Here is a 24,514-nt window from a genome sequence, read left to right as displayed (position 1 = left end):
GGTTCTCAAAAGTAGTAACTGAAAAAAGGTAAGGAAAAAGAGGTTAGCCTTTATAAGCTACAAGAAATCACAGAAAGAGGAAGACAGGCGACAATATCTGGAAAGCTAAAAGAAATTGGTAGAGCAGTCAGGAAAGAAAAGATGCAAATGGAAGAAAAAATAGCCAATACAGGGGAGGGGGGAACAAGACATTTTTTAGATATATTAGTGATAGGAGTAAGTTCAAAAGTGGCATTGTGAGACTCAAAAGTAAAGGGGAGGAATTTACAGAAGCTGATAAAGATAAGGCAGAATTGATTACGAAATATTTCTATTCTATGTTTACAGCTGAAGGACTGGGAGCAGGAATGCAGAAGAAAAAACACAAATAGGAATAAGGGGGTGGTAATCCTGGAACAATTTCAGAGGACTGTGTTCGTGAGGAACTGGCTAAATTGAAGGTGGACAACGCGATAGGGCTGGATGGCACACATCCAAGGGTACTGAAGGAACTTGTTATAGTGGTCCTGCCAGCTGACCTTTTTTCAATGCTTTTCTAGTTGGGAGTCGTCCTGGAGGACTGGAGAAGAGAAGATGTGTTTCCTCTCCACAAAAGCAGAAGGAACGAAGAGGTTGGGAACTACAGGCCAGTAAGTCTGATTTCTGTGGTAAGTAAATTAATAGAACTGCTTTTAAAACACACAAATTTTTAGACTCCAATGGATTACAGAATCAGAGGCAACATGGTTACACTAGAGGCAAGCCTTGTCAGACAAATCCGATTAATTTCTTTGACTGGATGATCAAAGAGTTGGATTCAGGGAGAGCGCAAGATGTGATGTATTTAGATTTTAGCAAAACCTTTGGCATTGTTCCGTATACATGACTAACAAAAATAAACTGAGTGCTCTCGGTATGGACCCTAAAGTGACTGGGTTAGAAAATGGTTGAGTGGAAGGCGACAATGTGTAGTGATAAATGGATCAGTGGGGTGCTACAAGGATTGGTTCTTGGTCCGCTTCTTTTTAACATTTTTTGCCTCTTTGTGGATGATATAAAAATCTGCAATATGGTAGGCACCTGGAAGCTGGTTGTTAAAGTTTAACAACCCGCTCCAAAAAAATCTTTAAAAAATAACAAACAGCTCTGGCGATCTGGTGCGAACCAGCTCCAGCACACCACTGATCCCAAGCTTTAAGTCAGCAAATCTTCAACAAAATAGTATTCACTCACAGAATGTGTCTTCCTCTTTGTATCATTCCATGGTGCGTCCGCACCTTGAGTATTGAATTCAGTTCTGAACACCATATCTCAAAAAAGATATAGCGGAATTAGAAAAGGTTCAAAGAACAGCAACTAAAATGATAAAGGGGATGGAGCTCCTCTTGTATGAGGAAAAGCTAAAGAGGTTAGGGCTATTCAGCTTGGAAAAAAAAGAGATGGAAGAGAGGAGATATAACTAAGATCTACAAAATCCTGAGTGGTGTAGAACAAGTAGAAGTAAATCAATTTTTTACTCATTCCAAAAGTACAAAGACTATGGAAGACTTGAGGAGTTACATGGAAATATTTTTAAAGCAAATAGGAGGAAATATTTTTTCACTCAACGAACAGTTAAGCTCTGGAACTCTTTGCCGGAGGAGGTGGTAGCAGCAGTTTGCGTATCTGGGTTTAAACAAAGGTTTGGACAAATTCCTGGAGGAAAAGTCCATAGTCCGCTACTGAGACAGACATGTGAAGCAACTGCTTGCCCTAGGATTTGTAGTATAGAGTGTTGCCACGATCTAGGTTTCTGCCAGGTACTTGTGACCTGGCTTTGCCAATGTCTGGAAAACAGGATACTGGGCTAGATGGACCATTTGTCTGACCCAGTATGGCTACTCTTATGTTCTTATGCTCTTTTCTCAACTCCTTCAAACCTACACTCTCCCAGAAGCATTTTAATATGGATGACTTTCAGACTGCCATATACAAACGCTGACCCACAAAACCAAAAGGAGGAGACATTTAACCTCTGAGTGCTCAAAAACCCAATAGTAATTATCAAAACGTAAGTAACCAGATGTAAAATGTCTTACATCACTGCACACGAAGGTTTCAAACAATGGCACCAAACATGAAAGTTTCCTTCCTTATCAAAAATCCCAGTATTTAATAACTTTTTATTTACAAAATATAGTAGCATCAATAATAAATGTAATATATTTTTGAACTGCTCAAAAATTAAGCCTTTAAAATCTGCTTTTGATTTACTTTATGAAGTAGTAAGCAAAAAATAACTTTGTTTGGCACTGTCAAGTTTAATATCTTACCTGCATACGACTAATGTCTGCAGTAACAATCCACACTTTCAAAATACCAGTCACCGAGACAGCTACCACAGTATCCTCTGAAACAAACAGTCCAGCATTATTCCCAAATACACAGCATCCATCAAAAGAACACCTTTTACCATTAAAGAAGTACTTTCTCATTGCAATGGATTAATTATAATAAAAACTCTTCCGCTACCAAATGATCTTATAGGCAACAATAACCCCCTTGAAGCAAGTCCACTTGATTTGTTCTACAGTTAACTTGCGTAATTAACTAATAAATCATAATGGCTTCAATGGTCTTTTGGATAAACAACAAAATAAAATAAGTTGTACAACTACCCCATAACTATGAACAATTTACACTGTAAATACTTTTTCTGTTGAATGAGAAACTAGAAGCCAACATAACAAGACAAGAAAAAAAAAAAAGGCAGCTCTCAGAAGACCAGCACTTCATAATATATTTTATACAGTTAAGTGCCAGCACTTATACATGGAAGCTGTCAAGTGATGCCACTCTGAGTCTTCATCTATATAATCACTGCTCCTCCTGTATATGCCAGTGTCTAAGTTTATATGACTTTTATAAAAGGCTCCATGTTCAGCAAAGTTTTTTGTAAAATGTCAAGAATATTCTCAACATGGATGTTCCAGGGGCTTCCATCTGGGCAAAATGTAAAAAAAAAAAAAAATCAAACCATAAACCATAAAGAATCATGGATTTGATATACCATTTTTTTGTGGTACATCCAATGCGGTTTACATATATTTATATTTGCTGCATTTGTACCCCACATTTTCCCACCTATTTGCAGGTTCCATGTGGCTTACACTATGTTGCAAAAGGTATAATCATAAACAGAGTAAGAGGTATGGTCTAATTTAACATATTACTGTGTAAGAAATTAGGTAGATAGGTCAGTAGAATTATTTACATAACACAAAGTAAAACAGGTAAGATATAATGACCAATAGTGATAATGTGATTAACATAATCAAATTAGAAGGGATCAGTACTAGTTGGTTTAGATATAGAATGGAATCAAGTCATTAAGGAGGATTTTTATTGTAAGTCTCTTCGAACAGGTACATCTTCAATAACTTCCGGAAGGTTGTCAAGTCATGTGTTGTTTTTATATATATAATATATATATTATATTATATGCAGGTACTTTCTCTGTCCCTACTGGGCCCACAATCTAAGTTTTGTATCTGGGGTAATGGAGAGTTAAAGTGACTTGCCCAGGATCACAAGGAGCTGCAGTGGGAATCAATCTACAGTAATGACCCAGGTTTTTAGCCCACTGCACTAAGCATTTAGGCTACTCATCAATAAACTGTAGTGACTTGAGTTCATGTTGAAAGTGGATTGGCCCCACTAGAAGGAATTGTGCCTGCAGTAAATGAGCACATTAATGTTATCAAAAATTAACTGCAGCTTAGTGAATAGCCCTCCATGTTTTAAGGGAATAATGCATAATTAGTAGCATGAATTAAAGGAATAATGCATAATTTTTGCCAGATGCCTCATGTAAAATGCCAAAATCATACATTATTTCCTCGTAATGCATATTGTTTTAAACAGTGCTAGCTAAATAACAAAATGTACAGCATGCAAAATATCTCCGTTTGCAAACTGAATAACCCAGCTTGCATTTAACTTCACAATGCTGCATTACTTGTAGAAAAGTAACATCAACTTTAAGCTGAGATTAATTTTTCATTCTCGCGAATGTCAGGCTGCTAACACATAGCAGATGCTCCTAGGAGCCATCTTAAAAGGGACTGGAGGTAAATCCCATACCCACCCCTGATACCCCCTCAGCAATTTCCTTGAATGTTTTTTTTTATTTCAATAAATTTAAAAAAAAAAGGCCACCAAGCTTATCAGACCATGTTAGCAGTCCAATGATTCCAGGGAGGAAAAATAATGCAGCTTACGAGACTGAATCCAAGTTGCGCTACTCAATTACAGCATTGATCCCTTCAGCTGATACTCTCGCAACATTTACGCAGAAGATCTCCTTGCTTGTCACCACCCTTCCACATTCCCCTATTGATTCCATTTCTCTGCAAGCCCATTCTCCTTAGTCTAAAAACAAACCAGCCCTGATTATTTAACTCCATTTCTTCCTTCCCTACATTAACAATGCATTCTCTCAAAGAACATTTTTACAATACAAAATTGATTTTCTGTCCACTTACTACTACTACTACTATTTAGCATTTCTATAGCGCTACAAGGCATACGCAGCGCTGTACAAACATAGAAGAAAGACAGTCCCTGCTCAAAGAGCTTACAATCTAATAGACAAAAAATAAATAAAGTAAGCAAATCAAATCAATTAATGTGAACGGGAAGGAAGAGAGGAGGGGGTAGGTGGAGGCGAGTGGTTACAAGTGGTTACGAGTCAAAAGCAATGTCAAAGAGGTGGGTTTTCAGTCTAGATTTAAAGGTGGCCAAGGATGGGGCAAGACGTAGGGGCTCAGGAAGTTTATTCCAGGCGTAGGGTGCAGCGAGACAGAAGGCGCGAAGTCTGGAGTTGGCAGTAGTGGAGAAGGGAACAGATAAGAAGGATTTATCCATGGAGCGGAGTGCACGGGAAGGGGTGTAGGGAAGGACGAGTGTGGAGAGATACTGGGGAGCAGCAGAGTGAGTACATTTATAGGTTAGTAGAAGAAGTTTGAACAGGATGCGAAAACGGATAGGGAGCCAGTGAAGGGTCTTGAGGAGAGGGGTAGTATGAGTAAAGCGACCCTGGCGGAAGATGAGACGGGCAGCAGAGTTTTGAACTGACTGGAGAGGGGAGAGGTGACTAAGTGGGAGGCCAGCAAGAAGCAGATTGCAGTAGTCTAAACGAGAGGTGACAAGGGTGTGGATGAGGGTTTTGGTAGAGTGCTCGGAAAGAAAGGGGCGGATTTTACGGATGTTGTAAAGAAAGAAACGACAGGTCTTGGCGGTCTGCTGGATATGAGCAGAGAAGGAGAGAGAAGAGTCAAAGATGACCCCAAGGTTTCGAGCTGAGGAGACAGGGAGAATGAGAGAGCCATCAACAGAAATAGAAAATGGGGGGAGCGGGGAGGTGGGTTTGGGGGGGAAAATGAGAAGCTCGGTTTTGGTCATATTTAATTTCAGGTGGCGTTGAGACATCCAGGCAGCAATGTCAGACAAGCACGCTGAAACTTTGGTTTGGATGCAAGGTGAGATATCAGGGGCCTGATCCAACTCTCCAACTCTTGACCCTGCTCCCCCTAGTTGGTACTCCATTCCCTCCCCATGATCTTCTTCCAAGTGTTCTTGAGAGGCTTAATAAAAACCTCTCTCACAGATTAGTCCCTGAAAATTTGGGCATACTAATGCGTGCTTTCATCTTTAAAAAACCCTACTGATCCTATAAATTACCTCCCCATCTCAAATCTGTGTTTTCTTTCAAAGCTTCTTGAACATGTAGTTTATTCTCACCTTTACACCTTTTCTGAAGGCACTTCAATTTTTCATCCTCACCAAGCAAGTTTCCGTCAACATCATAAGTACATAAGTATTGCCATACTGGGAAAGACCAAAGGTCCATCGAGCCCAGCATCCTGTTTCCAACCGTGGCCAATCCAGGTCACAAATACCCAGCAAGATCCCAAAAATGTACAAAACATTTTATACTGCTTATCCCAGAAATAGTGGATTTTCCCCAAGTTCATTTAATAACAGTCTATGGACTTTTCCTTTAGGAAGTCATCCAAACCTTTTTCTAAACTCCGCTAAGCTAACAGCCTTTACCACATTCTCTGGCAAAGAATTCCAGAGTTTAATTACACATTGAGCGAAGAAATATTTTCTCCAATTCGTTTTAAATTTACTACATTGTAGCTTCATCGCATGCCCCCTAGTCCTAGTATTTTTGGAAAGCGTGGACACTTCACATCTACCCGTTCAACTCCACTCATTATTTTATAGACCTCTATCATATCTCCCCTCAGCTGCCTTTTCTCCATGATACTGAATCTGTTTTAACATCTCTACTTAGCAGCCTACACTCTACTCTTGATAAACACAAAATTTTGTTAGTAATTTCACTTGATCGATCATTCACATTTGATGTTGTCGATCATTCTCTCCTTCTTCATCATCTCTGAGGATGGTGTTTCTGCCACTGCCCTAACATGGTTTTCCTCTTTTCCATCAGACCACTCATTCTCCGTCACATCATCCACTTCTGCTCCCACACCGCTTCGATATGGTGTTCCCCAGGGTTCTGTTCTCTCACCTCTCTTGTTTAACATTTTTCTTAGTCTGCTTGCTTCACTTCTCTGTGACCTCAATGTCAAATTTTACATCTACGCTGACGATATTCTTAGTTTTTCCTTTTTCTCCATACCAAATTGATCTTTCTAACATCCAATCCTATCTTAACTTTGTTTCACTTGAATATAAACAACATACAACAATCCCCACAAAAAAAAACAGTTAAGAATGTGTGAAAATCCGACACTTTGAGGTTAATGGGAGGAAAAAGCCTGCTCTTGACCAACAGGTCTATAGAACTAAGTATGATCCACCTGACCTATGCTATGGCTCACAGAACACAGACTAATTCTTAACCCAATAGAGGTCTATAAAATAATGAGCGGAGTTGAACGGGTAGATGTGAAGCGTCTGTTCACGCTTTCCAAAAATACTAGGACTAGGGGGCATGCGATGAAGCTACAATGTAGTAAATTTAAAACGAATCAGAGAAAATCTTTCTTCACTCAACGTGTAATTAAACTCTGGAATTCGTTGCCACAGAATGTGGTAAAGGCAGTTAGCTTAGCGAAGTTTTAAAAAGGTTTGGATGGCTTCCTAAAGGAAAAGTCCAAAGACCATTACTAAATGGACTTGGGGAAAATCCACTATTTCTGGGGTAAGCAGTATAAAATGTTTTGTACTTTTTTGGGATCTTGCCAGGTATTTGTGACCTGGATTGGCCACTGTTGGAAATAGGATGCTGGGCTTGATGGACCTTTGGTCTTTCCCAGTATGGCAATACTTATATACTTATGAAGACTACCACATGCTAGATCACTGGTTCTCTTCTTACCCCTACGTGTTCTCTGACTCTTTTTAATCAATCAATACAACCCGTTAATGCCTTGCACTATTTAGGTGTCATTTTGGATTCACACCTTTTTCTCAACGTATTTCTTTTTCTCTTAAATCAGGATTCTATTCCCTCCGTCGACCCCACTCTATTCATTCTTACTTTGACTCTGCATCATTACACTCTCTGGTTCATGCTTTTGTCATTTCCAAAATCAATTACTGCAATTCTGTATTCGCAGGCCTCCCAAAATCATCAACTGAAAAGATTGAAAACCCTTCACAATTCAGCTGCTCGTTTTCTCTACTGAAAAGATTGAAAACCCTTCACAATTCAGCTGCTCGTTTTCTCTACAAGGCCAAATGCTCAGAATGTGTCACCCATTTGTTTCTTCGACTTCACTGGTTGCCTTTTCCTTATCGGTCCTTTTTTAAGATTCTCCGTTTAGTTCATAAGGCTTATCACACTAAGGCTCCCCTCTTTCCTCTCCTCTGTGATTATCCCCTACACAGCCACTAGAATATTACACTCACTTGACTCTCATCTTTTGGTTCTTCCTGCTCCAAAGTTAGCACATTTGGAATCTACTCATCACTCTGCCTTTTATTTCCTTGGCCCTAAACTTTGGAATGATCTTCTCCCTTTTATACATTCAGAATCCTCTATAAAAAAAAATGTAAGCCCCATCTTAAAACACACTTTTTCTCCATCGCATTTGGTATGAACTCCTAGTGAGATTTCATTTTTTGACGAGGGTTTCCACTGTGATGATTATTATTTAAGGTTTTGTGTATTCTTGTTTGGCATGTTATCTTTTCTATTTCAATGGAATTCATTTTCCTTTTCCCATCTATTTGCTTAAAAATGTATTATTTTGCTTCTAGTTTTGTAAACCGCCCTGGCCCGTCTGTTCAGATAGGGCGGTATAGCAAATTTAATAAACACAACCATAACCAGGAGTCATTAAGCTGCTGAACTGAGTTACCACAGATTAGTGACTCTCACAGTAAATGAAGCTGCAGAAAAACATGGTATTTCACAGCAGCTTAGTAACTACTCCTTTAAATCAATTAAAAAAGGACAATATTCCCCTCTAACCAAAGCTGTAAATTTAGCCTTCCTAAATCCCTTACCTTCAGCCTTTTACAAATATTTAGCTTAACTGTTTACAAATGATGTAAATAAAATGTATTGTGCTTAACCCAGTACTTTTATGGCAGCAGGATTTAAACTGTATGCTTCTACATCCACATAAATTTAAAAAATCCAGTCAACTACTAACCTTGTGTTCTGTGAGATCTAATAATACTCATGGAGCTGATCCAGTCAGGAGATATCTTGGATACCAAAGAATAAAGGACCTCCAAGCTGACAGCATCCACAACAAGAATTTCTGGGTAATGTCCATGGCACAAGAGCCTCCCTTCTCTCTGAGTCCCAACAGAAAACTGATAGAACTATTAATATTAAAACAAATAACTGCTCTTAGGTTTTGGTCAACCAGTATTTACATTAAAAATTACATGCTTTAAATATATTAGAAAAAGTATGTATACCAACCTGTATACCAGTATGTGTGAATGCTAATTTAGTAAACTCAATACATCTCCCATCACTGACATCCCACAGGCACATCTCCCTATAAGAAATAAAAGGTAAATTACTCATTGTTCCAAAATTAAGTGCTTGCTATTAAAAGCACATACTTGTTTGTCAGTTTCAGGCTTTTATTTATTTATTTATTTATTTATTTATTGCATTTGTATCCCACATTATCCCACCTTTTTGCAGGCTCAATGTGGCTTACAATGTATCGTATTTGGTGGTAATGGATTAGAACATAACTTATTGTTACATAGAGATTTTGAGTAACACGGTAGAAGTTTAAAACAAGCAGAAATTATAAAAATAATTACATATTGTTACATAGAGAATTTGAGTAACACGGTAGAAGTTTAAAACAAGCAGAAATTATAAAAATAATTACATATTGTTACATAGAGAATTTGAGTAACACGGTAGAAGTTTAAAACAATCAGAAATTATAAAAATAATTACATATTGTTACATAGAGAATTTGAGTAACACAGTAGAAGTTCAGAACAAACAGATATTATAAAAATAGGTCTGTGTAAGGTAAAGGAGATGTATGCATTTATATTTGTTGTTCTGTGTGGATAAGTGATTCTGATTATATTTGTGCCTGGGAATGAACCTGGAAAAATATACACATATATAAATGGTTGAAATCCATCCATCCATTCGCAAGTAGAGACTCGTGTAGAGCTGGTATGACCGTATGAAGGATATGAATATTGAGACCTGATAAACTTTCCACCCAAAGGAGTCCAGAGTTCAAGCTTTTCTGCCTGGGGGCATCGAAGCAAAGTCTCTAGAATGCCTGGCCCATTTGAGTTCGGATTCCACCACTAGGGAATGTTGCAACTACGGCTTATCAAAACCAGGTGTACTCTGGATCTGATACATGCTGACAATCTTCTTGGGGAAGTCAGGGACCAATAGAGGAGCCTACCAGTTCTTCACCTGAACGTCACGCAAGATCTTGTGAAGAGGGACAATCACAGCCACTCTACGAGAAAGTCGTAGTCCAGGAACTCGAACATCACAGCCCTGGGCTCGTCCTCCATCTCCAAATGAATTGGGATGGCAGCCCTCATCTACTTCACAAAAAGTGAAGAGGCGAGGCTCCCAGATGGAGACTTTTGTCTCTCCTCTCCTCCCCCTCGAAGTACCTTGGATCTTCATCAGACACCCATGAGCAGTCCGCATCAGTATCAGTGAAAATCTCCTCATGGAAGGGCTGAGACCGAGCCTCTCTCAGGTAGGAGGAACTTAATCCTTGTCTGGAATGGTGTTGAGATGCAGGCTCCCCTCTCGACTCTAGCGAAACTTCCCCCTTCAACATCAAAGGGGTATCCACATGGGCAGCTGTTGTCGCTGATACTGAATGTGTCAGCAACGTCACCACAGCCTGAGAGCTCTGCAAGGCAGCAGGTATGCCTTGTAGCGCTATAGAAATGATTAGTAGTAGTAAAGACACAGCTGGCGCAAGCACCCCTGAAGCCAATGCATGCCTGGATCTGCTCAAGGGTCAATATTGGGAAAGGCTGGGGCGTCAGGTCACAGATAGCCTGCTGAACTGAACTGCCAGTGTCAACTTGGGTACCTGGTGACTCCCACGCTAGCATCTCCTCGTTGGAGGAGGAGCACTTCTCGGATACTGGATCTTTCGGGTGCCCTGGTGCTCCCAGCACCATGCGTCGAGGGGAATCGATGCTTGTGCTTCTTGGGCTTTAACTCAATGCCAAGCATCGACACTCCTCAGTGCCAACGAGGATAACATCAAATCCCCACACCGCCTCACTGTCGGGTCCGATGCTGACCATCCCTGGGGCCCTGCACAGTGGATGGCCCCAAGGCTGGTTGTGCTTGGTCCTTCAATGCCTTCTTCAGTGAAATCCAAAACAGATGCATTTGGCATTTATGCTTTTTCCTCATCTCCACTCAAGTCTTACAATATCATCTTTGAACCTTCCTTCTTTTACTGATATAATTCACAGAAGTCTTTATCTTGTTTTCTCTCTTCGGTTATTTTTTTATTCTAGTTGTACTTTAGTTATCATGACTTATTTCCTTGCTTCTTCCAGCTTTATCATATATTCTTAATTTCTTTCCTGCATCTTTTTGAAATCTTTTATACATTGTTGCCCTTACTACTTCAGCCACAACTTGAAACCACTGTACAAAATAAGAAATACATGTGTATGTCTCAGCCCAAACCATGTCCATCTCAATGGGTCTGATTGTATGAGATTACAAGCCAAATTTTTTTCTCGTTAGTTTCTCACCTGCTTCTCATAAACGTAATGGTTTAGCTATTTTAATACGTAAATCTTTACAGTTTTTTTAATTGAAAAACAACTGATAATGAAGACAGATGGGTAATACTTAAAATATCTTTACAAAATGTTGGTCATGGGGTCACGTGATGCGGTGAGCAGCGGAAGACGTGCTGAGAGAGAGCTGCTCAGGGGACTCCCTCCCGCCGTAAAATTACCTCCCACGAACCGCTTATAAAAGAAACTTGCCGTTACTAAAGGGGAGAGGAAGCGAATGGACAAATTTGTGGCCAAATCCGAACGGCAAATGCCGGCGAAAACGCCGAGAAAAGGACCGGATCGCTCGCGCCTTAGCGAGGACAAAATGGCGGCTTCCTCCCCACCGGCTTCGCCGGCACTTCCGGACTTTATTCCCGAGCTAACAGACGCTGTGGTAAAAGCACTTGACTCCCGCTTTGTGCAGCTATCGGAACAAATAGCAGGGATGGTTCAAACAACTGCAGATCTGTCTCGGCGGACAGGCGAACTTGAATGCAGAGTCGCGGATGTGGAGGACACAGCACAGGAGCATGCAGAGAGTATTACCGCACTGAAAGCCCTTACAGAGTCACAGCAAGCCAAAATCGAAGATCTTGAAAATAGAGCTAGAAGGGAAAATCTGAGATTTGTGGGCTTCTCAGAAACTATAAAAGACACAAACTTACTGACATGGCTGGAAGGCTGGCTGTTGGAAAATTTCCCAGAGGTTGGGGAACAGGGCCTGATCCGCCTGGATAGAGCACATAGACTTGGACCGGTGCGGGCCTCGACAGACAGACCAAGGATTGTGATAGCGAAGTTCCACAGCTTTACTCAAAAAGCGCATATTCTGCGTTTATTTAAATCTCAAAAAGAGGATTTACAATTTGAAGGCCGGTCGATTCGGATATTCCAGGACTACTCGACAGCATTAACTCTAAAACGCAGGGCATACTCAGGAATATGTTCGCAGCTGGTAAAGAACATTCGTTTCTCAGTGCAATATCCAGCTACATTGAAGCTGCAGCATAATAACAAGTGGCACTCTTTTAGCTCCCCGGAAGAATTCCGAACCTGGGTGAGCACACAGGATGGAATGAGTGATATGACCTGAGAGTATAGATTGTCAGACACTAGGTAAAAGGCAAGTTTTAATGCTGTTATCTGTTTCATGTTAATGGAGGTATGTGTGTAAGCTTTGTAACCATTTAGCGAGGGGGGGTCGTCCCCGCAAAGCATAAGGAGTGACCCGTGGCCCGCTCTTGATGGGGGTGGAAGCCAGAGTTAGAGAAGGGGAAGGGGATCAAAGGGAGGGGGAAGGGGGAAGGGTGGGGATAAGGGGGAAGAGGGGGAGATCAATAGGACTGCTTGGAGTGAGAGGTATACTAAATGGAGTGGGAGCAATTAAGAAGATGGAGGAAGGGAAAAAGGTGATAGGGACACAGGGGACAACAGGCTGGGGACAGATACCCCTGGGGGAGGCTGGGCTTCCGGGGGTTGTGTATGAGAAGAGAATCAGGAGAGAACAGAGTTACCCCAACATAGATGACGGGTAAACGTCACTTGAGAATATTGTCATGGAACGTAGCAGGGATTAACTCACCAATTAAACGTTACAAAATTCTATCCCAACTAAAGGCGCATGGAGCTGATATCGCGTGTTTACAAGAGACGAAACTCTCGGATATCGAACACGTGAAATTATCTCAACAGTGGGTGGGAGAGTGTCACTACTCCTCTTCCGGGAATAGTAGAAGTGGTGTGATTGTTCTACTCAAGAAAGGCCTCCCGTGCCAGTCTAAATTAATATATAAAGATTCAGAAGGAAGGGTGGTGTTAATCCATTTAAATTTCCGGGGACAACAGTTTTATCTGTGCACAGTATATGGGCCCAATAATTATTGTCCTAATTTTTTTCAAACTTTAACTGCATTGGGAATGCAATATGCAGATGCCCCCTGGGTATGGACCGGGGATTTTAATCAAGTCATGGACCCAGTTTTGGATAGGTCCTCCCCAGGGGCAATAGCTGCATTGCGAGGAGGGAAGGGTCTTCCAGCACTATGTAAATCACTGCAATTGGTAGACCCTTGGCGCCTGCTCAACCCTGAGACCCGAGATTATACGCATCAGTCAAAGGCCCACCAAACGTGGTCACGTATTGACTACATATTAATGACACACACATGGTTTTTCAGAGTGGGGAGGGCATTTATAGGACCCACAGAGATCTCTGACCATGCCATAATTGGAATAGATTTGGATCTGAATTCTGGAGGGTTGACTAACACTCATTGGCGCTTCCCATCCTATCTCTATCAGGATAGACAATTTATAGATCATGTGAAATCGCGTTGGCAGTTTTATATAGATACAAATGCTCAACCTGATACGTCACCAATAGTGTTATGGGAGGCTTCTAAGGCAGTCCTCCGGGGGGAAATAATCGCATTTACGAGTGCACGCACTAAACGATTAGCAGCAGGTATAGTTAGACTAGAATCGGCCTATAGAGCCGCAAAGAGATTGCACCTAGCTAAGCCCAACAAGGAAAACCAAGAAAAAATGGCAGCTGCCCTGGTAGCTTTGAACATGATGATCCACGAAAAATATCAGAGACTTCTGTATGCTAAACGATTAAACTTCCAACGATTTGGGAATAAATCGGGCAGACTGTTAGCACATGTAGCTAGAGCCCAAACAACCAAAAAATTTATTCCCTATATAAATTCTCAAAAAGGGCCGCAGCTCTCTAAACCTGAAGAGATTGCAAACGCATTTAAGGAATATTTTGAGGGGTTGTATGCCCAAGGACAGGGGCAACAGGGCTCTCTGATAAAAGACTACCTGGAAGATGCAGGTATGCCGCGTTTGGGACAGATGGTACAGGAGCAGCTCTCTCTTCCCATAAGAGCACAGGAACTTCAGACAGTTATGAAATCTATACCTTTAAGATCAGCTCCAGGCCCTGATGGGTTTTCAGGCGAATACTATAAAATTCTGAGTCTAGATTTAATGGGACCTCTTATTTCATATTATGAAGCAGTAATAGAACGCGGACATCTTTCTCCGGGGGAGAATGAGGCCTTAATTACTTTGATCCCTAAATCGGGTAAACCCCAAGATCAAGTAGAATCTTACAGACCAATATCCTTGTTGAATGTGGATATAAAAATCCTGGCGAGAATATTGGCAGATAGATTAGCACAACACTTACCGACATTAATAGGAGACCATCAAGTAGGGTTTGTGAGAGGCAGACAGGCCACAGTAAATGTGCGCAAGGTTCTCATGTCGATAGCACGTAGCCATTCCACAAAAGAACAGCTAATTCTGTTGAGCCTTGATGCGGAAAAAGCATTCGACAAAGTACAGTGGGAATACTTGTTTAAAGTACTAACCTATATTGGTCTGGGGGGCTGGTATATGGAGGCGGTTGCAGTATTGTACTCGAACCCAACTGCACGTGTAATCACAAATGGTACTCAATCTGCAGCCTTCCAATTACAAAGAGGCACCCGGCAAGGTTGCCCACTATCCCCGCTGTTATTTTTGTTATACATAGAGCCACTTCTCCGCACAATTATTAAAGATCCAGATATTGTGGGGATCACTATGCCCTCACTGGCAGTTAAAGTATTGGCGTTTGCTGACGACATCCTCTTGACCCTGACAAATCCTAGGTCCTCAACAGGGTACTTGATGGCAGTCCTAGATGAGTTTAGCTTCCTTACGGGATTCTCTCTAAATTATCACAAATCAATGGCACTACCAATTCAATCAGAAATTCGAGAGCAATGGGCAGGTGATTTCCCCTTTCAATGGGCACAATCTAAAATTAAATACTTGGGGGTTTATATCCCTGTAAATCTTTCAGAGCTCTATAGCTTGAACATTACCCCCCTGAGACAACAGACCAGTGAAGTTTTGCAAAGATGGCAAGCGCTTCCGATCAATTTATTGGGACGCATAGCATTGTACAATATGGTCCTATTTCCAAAGTGGACCTATGTGTTCCAAATGCTTCCACTACTATTGCGGACCAATGAGGGAGGTTGGCTAAAGAGGAAGATAAACTTTTTTCTGTGGCAGGGGAAAAGAGCAAGGATGCCATTATCTAGAGTGATGTTGCCGCGCCCAAAGGGGGGACTGGGATTGTTAGATCTAAAACTGTTTTCCATGGCTAGTAATATGAGACATCTGTCAGACTGGTTTCGCACTACCAGCTATTTTTCTTGCACAGAAGCAGAAGTGACAGTTCTGGGTAAAATGCATTTTTCATATTGGCTCCATGCGCCCTCAAGGGAACTACCTCAATTAGGGCACTACAAATATATTCTTTCCCCGATGCGTGCTACGTGGAAGGGACTAGGTAAGCTCCATCACATAGATACCAAAGTCTCAGTATTATTGCCAATCAAGGGGAATTTGGCCTTTCCGGTGGGAAGTTCCTCCATTTCTTTCCAGAATTGGGCTGCAGCAGGGGTTAAGTATTTATTTCATGTGGTCACGGAACAGGGGGTTATAAAGTCCTTCGATGTGTTAAGAGAAGAGTATAAGTTGGGAGCAAATGAATGGCTAGCATACAAACAACTGCAACACTATACAAATTCCTTACCCACTACCTCATTAAGTGCCGCTTCTTGGGAGAAGCTGAATGAACTGCTAGGACTGGATGCACAATTACGAGTGCCACTGCAATATTTTCATCGCAATTTGAGGGATTCATTGAAGGCAAATGATTATCAGACGGTGGTACTCGCCTGGAATACAGAACTGCGCACCAACCTCAAGTCAGAGCAAATTGGGGTGTGCCTCAAGTCTTTATACAAAACCACGGAGAATGCAGCGTGGTGGGAGATGCAGTATAAATTTTTGCTCCGACTGCACATATCCCCCCATAGAGCATATAGAGCTACTCTTAGAGATACAGACACTTGCCCAAAATGTAATGGTACTAATGCGCACTTGGGGCATATGTTTTGGACTTGCACATTGATAAATCCTTTTTGGATTGAATTGAATACACACGTATCTCTGATATGGAATAATCAGTGGAAACCATCACCACGGCAATTGTTTGATCTCTTTGGAATACAACAACCAGCGCCAGTGGGATTTAAAGCATTTTTGAAAAGAGCAGTTTTGATGGCAAAACGTGTCATTCTGCAGCTGTGGTTGGTAACAGACCGCCCCACTATATCTCACTGGCGCTCAGCAATGATCCAAGCCTGTGCGATAGAGAAGAAAGGAATAAAGGACCTGGCCTCCAAGCGAGGCGTACAATTTTGTGACATTTGGTCTCCATTTTGGGACACACTCACTCCAGTAGCAAGAAGTAAAATATTGAACTCTTAGATAAGGGGGGGGGGGGGAGGGGGGAAAGGGAGGGAAGGGGGGGGTTTAGTTGATGTAATGTTGTTAAAAAAGTTACGCAAATCAAACGCTGTACTTGTTTTCTGTTTCATTTGAGATTGATGTATACAGATAGTGTTTGGCTTGCAATAAACAAGAATTATAAAAAAAAAACAAAATGTTGGTCATGTCATGATAATAATGGTAATTTCTCTCACATGATTTTCTTCTGTAAAAACGTAAGAGCATACTGGAATCTAATTTGGTCTCGTATTCTCCTTATATTTCAACTACCTATGATTCCCGCCATTACCTACAAAATTGTAATTCTGCGTTCATCTCACCCAGAAATTTATCTCCCAATCTCTGAGCAAAAATTATTTGATACAATGTTGTCTGTAGCTACTTACTTTATAATCTGTAATTGCAAAAGCAACTCTAATTTGTGTTTTAATGCGTGGTGGAGCTAAGTGTGTATAATTAGAAAATATGAAACCCTGTTAGCATACAAACATTGTAGGGTCAAAGCAACCTCAAAGATCTGGGCTCTTTTAGACTCTTTTCGCCTTAAAACTCAAGTCGATTATGAAGGCTGAATCTCTTGTATCTTCAGATTATCCTTTATCTAGGATTTATAATACGTGATGATGCATATGTTTCTTATAGTTATAGTGCTGTGGCCAGTGTTCACTATTTTATTTTTTGGTTCTTCATTCTCTGTAATTGTTTAAACTCTCAATAAAAATATTTAAAAAAAATTAAAAAACCTTCAAAAAAAGAAAGTTCATGCCACACATATTCCTTTTCATTTTAGAAAAAGGGTAGTAGGCCCTATCTTAATGAGTTCTTCAAAAATTGTCTTTAAAACTGAATTTTAAATTTTTTTAGAATATTTTTAACTGTTCCCTAATAGAAAGTGAATTCGTAACCTGCCATTTTTTCTAAGGTGAGAATCCCCTTTTTGATCCTTTTTTTAAATGAATATAATCCATTTAGTACTATGAGCATAAAAACAATTTACAGGAACGTTGTTATTTCAGTGTAAGAACTTAATTCCTTTTGAGAACACTTCTAAAATTATATTTAAAAAAAAACCTTAGTGACAGTATTGCAGAGAATGATGGCTTTGATTACAATACTCACCCACTTTCAGATGCACTGACTATATATTGTTTTTCAGTGGAAGCACATGCTTTAGATAAGCAGGTAACAGAAGCTGTATGACCAAATAACAGGGCTCGGGGACTGATCTAGAAATGACAAAAGTTACAGAAAATAAATATACCACAGATACAGGCTATTGTACATAATGGATGTTCCTTTCTAGAATAAAATTACTTAAAGCCTCTCTTCTTTCTGAGAAGCTCTGAGAGAAGAGGACATTTCTCTGGGAAAGTGAACATTTTTTGTACTCTGTGTTTTGGTGATTTAAAGGTTGAGGTTTAAAAGAGGTAAGGCAGGTTTGTTGATAAAAGATAGAATTTAAACTTGCAAACTTTATTAACTAGTCTTCCTACCCTGTTCCCCATAGTTTCTAAAACTTGAACCACAGCACATAGAATCAACAGGTCTAGTTCAGTCTTAATTCCCACCCAACCTTCCCAACTTCTGCCCACCACTATCACATCTGTTCATTTAGTCTTAACTAACAGTCAATTATTCTAATTAGGATAACAAGAGGGGAGTTTTCATTAAAGTTTTAATTACATTTAATTAGTTTGAAAAGTGAACACTAAATAAATCACAATATACCATGTAATCTTAAGGTTCTTTATATTAATTTAATATCCCTAGTACCTTAACAAGTTAAAACAACAAAATACTATTAATATGCAGACAGCAGTCCAGCAGCAAGAGGGGTGTTAACACAGACTTTTGCATTTTCTCACATTGGTGAGAGGTTATATGTGTTTGCTCTATGCAAAGAGCTCCTAGCTCTCAGAAGATGGGTCCGTTCTCTTGAGGCTAGAGTAGCAGATTTGGAGGAGCTGAGGGAGACAGAGAGGTATAAAGAGGCCTACAGGAATGTTGTAAAGAAATCCCAATTCCAGTCTGGCAGCTCCTGTGCTGCCTTGGAGGATGGAGGTCTCCTAGAAGGACAGCATCACCCTGGTGAGGTAGGAAGTAATCCTGTAACCAGGACCTGCCCACCAGGGGAAGCAATATCCTCGCACACTAAAACTTGGTCTCCAGGAGCTTCTGCCCAGGAGGGAAGGGTTAGCACTGCTGCTGTAGTTGGTGATTCGATCATTAGGCATTTAAATAGCTGGGTGGGTAGTAGAAGTGAGGATTGCCTGGTCACTTGCCTGTCTGGTGCGAAGGTGACGGACCTCACACGTCACCTAGATAAGATTTTAGATAGTGTTGGGGAACTGATACATGTGGGTACCAATGACTTAGGAAAATGTGGGAGGGAGGTTCTGGAAGCCAAGTTTAAGCTCTTGGGTAGAAAGTTGAAATCCAGATCCTCCAGGGTAGCAGTTTTGGAAATGCTCCTCATTCCACGTGCAGGACCCAAAAGGAAGGCAGAGCTCCACAGTCTCAATGCATGGTTGAGGGATTTAGATTTGTTAGTAACTAAACAACATTCCGGGGAAGGGGAAGCCTGTTACGAAAGGATGGACTCCACCTTAACCGGGATGGAACCAGGCTGCTGGTGCTAACTTTTATAAAAGGAGGTAGAACAGATTTTAAACTAAAATGGGGGGGGGGGGGGAGCAGACAGTCACCCAGGAGTGATTAGTTCAATGTGGTGTATCCTAGAAGGATACTACTGAACCAGAACATTTAGGGAATCCCAATAGAGAGGTTTCAATAATGGTGAAAGAAAGTTAGGAGTGATTAATGAAGAAAAGAGTAAAGGATGCAAATTATCCCATCAACTTCAAAGCAGCTTGTAGATGCCAGGAAAAAACACAATTTGAAGTGTCAAATGCTCGAAGCCTAAAAAGATGGGAGAGTTGGAGTACATAGCACTAAATGAAGAAGTAGATATAATAGGCATCTTAGGAGACCTGGTGGAAGGAGGACACCGTGTTATCAGGGTAAAAGTTATATAGCAAAGATAGAGTGGATCAAATTGGAGAGGGGGTTGCGTTATACATTAAAAAGAGAATTGAGTCAAAAAAAATAAATATTCTACATGAATTAAATAGTAGTATGGAATCCTTGTGGACAGAAATTACATGTATGAAGGGAAAGAGTATACTGGTAGGGCTGTACTACCCATCCGCCAGTACGGAACGGACAGATGAAGAAATATTAACAGAAATTAGGAAAGCTGGCAAACTGAGCAACGTTATAATAGATGATTTCAATTACCACAATATTGACTTGATAAATGCTACATCAGAGAGCACTAAGGAGGTAAAATTGTTAGATGTAACAAATGACTGCTTCTTGGAGTAATTGGTCCAAGAACCGACAAGAAGGGTGCTATTTTAGATGTAGTCCTTAGTGGAATGTAGGGCATGGTACAAGTGATAACAGTGTTTGATTCATTGGGAAACAATGATCACAATATGATCAAATTTGAGCTGATATCTGGAAAGTCAATAAAGAAATTTACTGTAGCAGCATTCAATTTTCAAAAGGGTGACTGACAAAATAAGGTAAACGGTTAAAAAGAAGCTGAAAGGGTTGGCCGCAAAGGTTAGGACTTTAAATCAGGCATGGATGTTGTTAAAAAAGACCATCACAGAAGCCCAGACCTGATGTATTCCACATTATTAACAAAGGTGGAAAGAAGAGCAAACGACAGCCAGCGTGGTTAAAAGGTAAAGTGAAAGAGGCTCAGAGCCAAAAGCGCATCCTTCAAAAGATGGAAAAATGATCCGAATGAAGAAAATGGCAGTGTCAAACTAGATGCAAAGCACTGATAGAGAAAGCTAAAAGAAAATATGAAGAAAATCTTGCCATGGAGAAAAACTCATAGTAATTTTTTCAGGTACATCAGAAGCAGAAAGCCTGCAAGGGAATCCGTTGGACAGTTAGACCACAAAGAAGCAAAAGGATAATTCAGGGAAGACAAGGCCATACCAGACAGACTGAATGAATTCTTTGCTTTGGTCTTTACGGAAGATGTAAGAGATCTACCGCTACCAGAAATGGTTTTCAAGGGTGAAGTTGTAGAGGAACTGAAAGAAATCTCAGTGAATCTTGAAGACGTAGTGAGACAAACTGACTAGTTAAAGAGTAATAAATCACCTGGACTGTATGGCATACACCCCAGGGTACTGAAAGAACTCAAACATGAAATTACTGATCTGTGGTTAATGATCTGTAACCTGTCATTAAAATCATCTGTAGACCCTCAAAACTGGAAGGTGGCCAATGTAACGCTGATTTTTAAAAAGGGGTCCAAGGGTGATCTGGGAAATTACAGACCGGTAAGCCCAATTTCAGTGCCGGGTAAAATAGTGGAAATATTATAAATAACAAAATTACAGAACACAGACAAATATGGTCTAATGGGACAGAGTCACCATGGGTTCAGCCAAGGGAAGTATTGCTTCACTTCTTTGAAGGTGTAAATAAACGTGGATAAAGGTAAGCTGGTTAATGTAGTGTATCTGGATTTTCAGAAAGCTTTTAACAAAGTTCCTCATGAGAAACTTCTGAGAAAATTAAAAAGTCATGGGGTAGAAGGCAATGTCCTGTCGATTAGGAATTGGTTATAAGACAGAAAACAGAGGATAGGGTTAAATGGCCATTTTTCTCAAATGGAGGAGGGTGAATAGTGGAGTGCCACAGAGATCTGTACTGGGACTGGTGCTATTTAACATATTTATAAATGATCTGGAAAACAGAATGATGAGTGAGGTGATTAAAATTGCAGATTATTTTTTTATCTTTATTGTGACCTAGCAATCCATCATCAATTCAAAAGAAAAACTTTATTAACACAAAAAGCATAAGGAAACAATACAAACAATATTTTCCGTCCACAATTAAAAGATGATTCCAAGAAAAGGAGAGAAATTTTTAAACAAAGTTACAAATTAATAGACAATTGCCACCTCTGTGCTCAAACTCCAGCCTGCTATGTGGGAGGACATACAACTAACACTTTAACTCTAGCTTCCAAGAAATCTTTAAGCTTTTTAGGGTCCACAAATTGAAACTGTTTACCCTCAAGCATTACTTGGCATATACAAGTTAAACGTAATACAAAGTTTGCTCTCAAGGCCTCAACTCTGGGGCGCAGTTCCAAAAAGGCCTTGCGCCTCATTTGTGTTGGCCTAGAGAGATCAGGATAAATTCTAACCTTGGAACCCATAAAAAGCCTATCTAAGTGTCGCAGGGAAAGTCTTAATACAGCGTTCCAATCTGGCTCAAGCACAAAAGTGACCAACATAGTCATCCTATGAGTAATGACTTTCAACGAACTTTCCAGGAAGGAAGATTCATTTCTTCACCCATCTCTCACTTTGGGAGGTCTCCCAGAGTCCCCACACTGTCCCAGATGTAATATGCCCGAGTTATGGGGGGCAATGAGTCTTTATCCATTCCTAGAATGTCTATCAAATATTTTTTTACCATCTCAATCGGAGGAATTAAGGAATCGAAGATTAAGTCTTCGAGCCTGGTTCTCCAGGTATTCCAGACGTTTATGCAAAAAGTTATTATCTTTAATCAAAGCAGATTCCAAAGTCCCCATTTCTTGAATTTTGGTATCCACTTTTTCAATCTTGGAGGACTGCTGTGCAGTCACTTGGGCCTGTATCAGAACAGCTTCGGAGAGAGTTTTAATGTCATTTAAATTTTCTTTTAACATGCTTTGCATAGAGGAGTGTTGTATACCATATCGCACAGTGACTCAAGCGTCACAATAGTGGGTTTACTTACTCCACCTGATGGTAAAGAGAAATGAGGTGGGGCCCCAGAACAAGAAAGTTTTGAAACAATGTCCTTTGGCAATACCTTTAAAGCCAATTCGGTCAAAAGTATTTGATCCTGGGTCCCGCTCCGATTCGCTGCCATCTTCCCCTGTAAAAGTTGCGAATCCACCCCTTCAGTGTCCGTTTTTGGTAGGGCTGCTGCGAAAATCTCACTCCCCAGCTGTGGTGGTGCCCTGTATTCCCCGGGGCTCAGGGAAGCCCCATCTCCGCTTCCTACCGACGTCAACGTGTCGGTAGCTGCAGAAGGAGTCGATGTACACAGAGGTCCCGGTTGCAACCTAGGAAATTGCAGGGTCGACTGCTTCAGCGTCGAAGAGGGTCCAGGAGCCGAGGGAAGCTCCTTTACCTTCCCCTCTGCTTCCTCATCGCAAACGAGGAGCCGAAGTCCCGCTAGTAGCGTCTCTCTGCAGCGTCTCCACGGAGCAAACACAGGTGTGTGCATTCAATGCGCCATCTTGGAATCGAGGAAAATTGCAGATTAAACTCTGCAATTCTCACTTGTCTTGTTGATATACCACTGCTGTGGCATTTTCAATAAAGACTCAGCCTGTCTTCCCCTGCAGAGATCTAGCAAATGCAAACAAAGCTGTGGGAATGAATGATCTACCAGGTTTCTTCAGTTGATGTCCACTTGCCTCAAGCCACCTGGTTCTGTTATAAGCCCTCATCCAAATAAGCCAGCATCCATGGTGATCACTATCCAACCCCATAGTCAGTGAGACCACTCCTTTCAGGAGACTGATCAGTCATAACCACCATTTCATGCTGAAACTCACCCAAGTAATCTACGAAAGGCTGAACTCATAGCTCTAAGCAACTGGGGACCACTGGCTGAGAATGGAGTCCTGTAGGAGTCTCATATGGGCTCTCACCCAAAGCACTACTTCCAAGATTGCAGCCATCAACCCCAGTACTTGCACGTAGTCACAGACTTAAGGGCTTTGCTGCTGTAACAGAAGCGCAATTTTTAACTGGAGATTTTGAATTCTGTGCTTCAAGAAAAATACCTTCCCCCTCTGAGTATTGAATAAAACCCCCAATTACTCCAACAACTGAGTGGGTTCCAATTTATTTCTTGTTGCAGTTGAGTACCCAAGCTAGCGAGAGGCTAACGCTCTTGAAGTTGCTTGCAAACTCTCTTAAAAAGTAGAGGTCCTAATATGAGTGGACCCCAATTCCTTTGGGATGAAGATGGTCATGGTGGCTGTCGCAGCCTTTTAAAAAGGTCCAGGAAACTGTGGCCAGTCCAAAGAGCATAACCTGGAACTGATACTGATAATGACAGCTTAAACCTACAAACCTCAGAGATCTCTGAGATAAAGACCAAATCAGAATAAAGCCTCATTGAGATCCAGAAATTCACCCAGACAAAATGATGCGATTAGTTATCAAAGGATTTCCATCTTTAAATGAGATACTCACAAGGAACAATTTACACTTTTGAGATAAGCAGCATAAAATCTGTTTTACTGTTCTGGGATCTTGCCAGGTACATGTGACCTGGACTGGCCACTATTGGAAACATGATACTGGACTTTGATGGACCTTCAGTCTTTCCCAGTATGGCAATACTTATGTTCTTATGGATGTTATGCGGTCCATTCCTCAAGAAAGTTAGATAGGCATCCTCCTATTAATGGACTTAGATCCCATCACTGGCTGGCGCAAGAGGCATTTGATGGCTAACTTCCCCTCTCATATCTTGAAAGGAGGGCCATCTCAACTGGAAAATGGAATGCTGAAAGTAGCCTGAATTTCCAGCCACATACCGTTTAGCATCTCTAAATCTAGTCCAGTTGGATAAGGAATAAGCGGAAGTCTTAAGCCTCAAAGGTTACATCAGTACATAAGTATTGCCATACTGGGAAAGACCAAAGGTCCATCGAGCCCAGCATCCTGTTTCCAACAGTGGCCAATCCAGGTCACAAATACCTGGCAAGATCCCAAAAAAGTACAAAACATTTTATACTGCTTATCCCAGAAATAGTGGATTTTCCCAAGTCCATTTA

At 40.9% G+C, this 24,514-nt stretch overlaps 1 protein-coding gene across 3 annotated transcripts in view; it reads right to left on the bottom strand.

Annotated features, from left to right (window-relative positions):
* The window catches only part of WDR7 (WD repeat domain 7), a 754,216-nt gene that overhangs the window by 700,976 nt on the left and 28,726 nt on the right, over positions 1-24,514 (bottom strand). For all 3 annotated transcript variants that reach the window (XM_030192974.1, XM_030192976.1, XM_030192975.1), the window contains exons 3-6: positions 17,749-17,855; positions 8,933-9,011; positions 8,655-8,829; positions 2,292-2,368 (exon numbers count right to left, since the gene is read on the bottom strand). In XM_030192974.1, coding sequence (XP_030048834.1) covers positions 2,292-2,368; positions 8,655-8,829; positions 8,933-9,011; positions 17,749-17,855 — 438 coding nt within the window. The remainder of the gene's footprint in view (positions 1-2,291; positions 2,369-8,654; positions 8,830-8,932; positions 9,012-17,748; positions 17,856-24,514) is intronic.

Source organism: Microcaecilia unicolor, chromosome 2 (assembly GCF_901765095.1).
Source record: "Microcaecilia unicolor chromosome 2, aMicUni1.1, whole genome shotgun sequence".
Taxonomy (NCBI): Eukaryota; Metazoa; Chordata; class Amphibia; order Gymnophiona; family Siphonopidae; genus Microcaecilia; species Microcaecilia unicolor.
The sequence above is the reverse complement of the archived record's forward strand: the minus strand, read 5'-3'. Positions and strand labels throughout refer to the sequence as shown.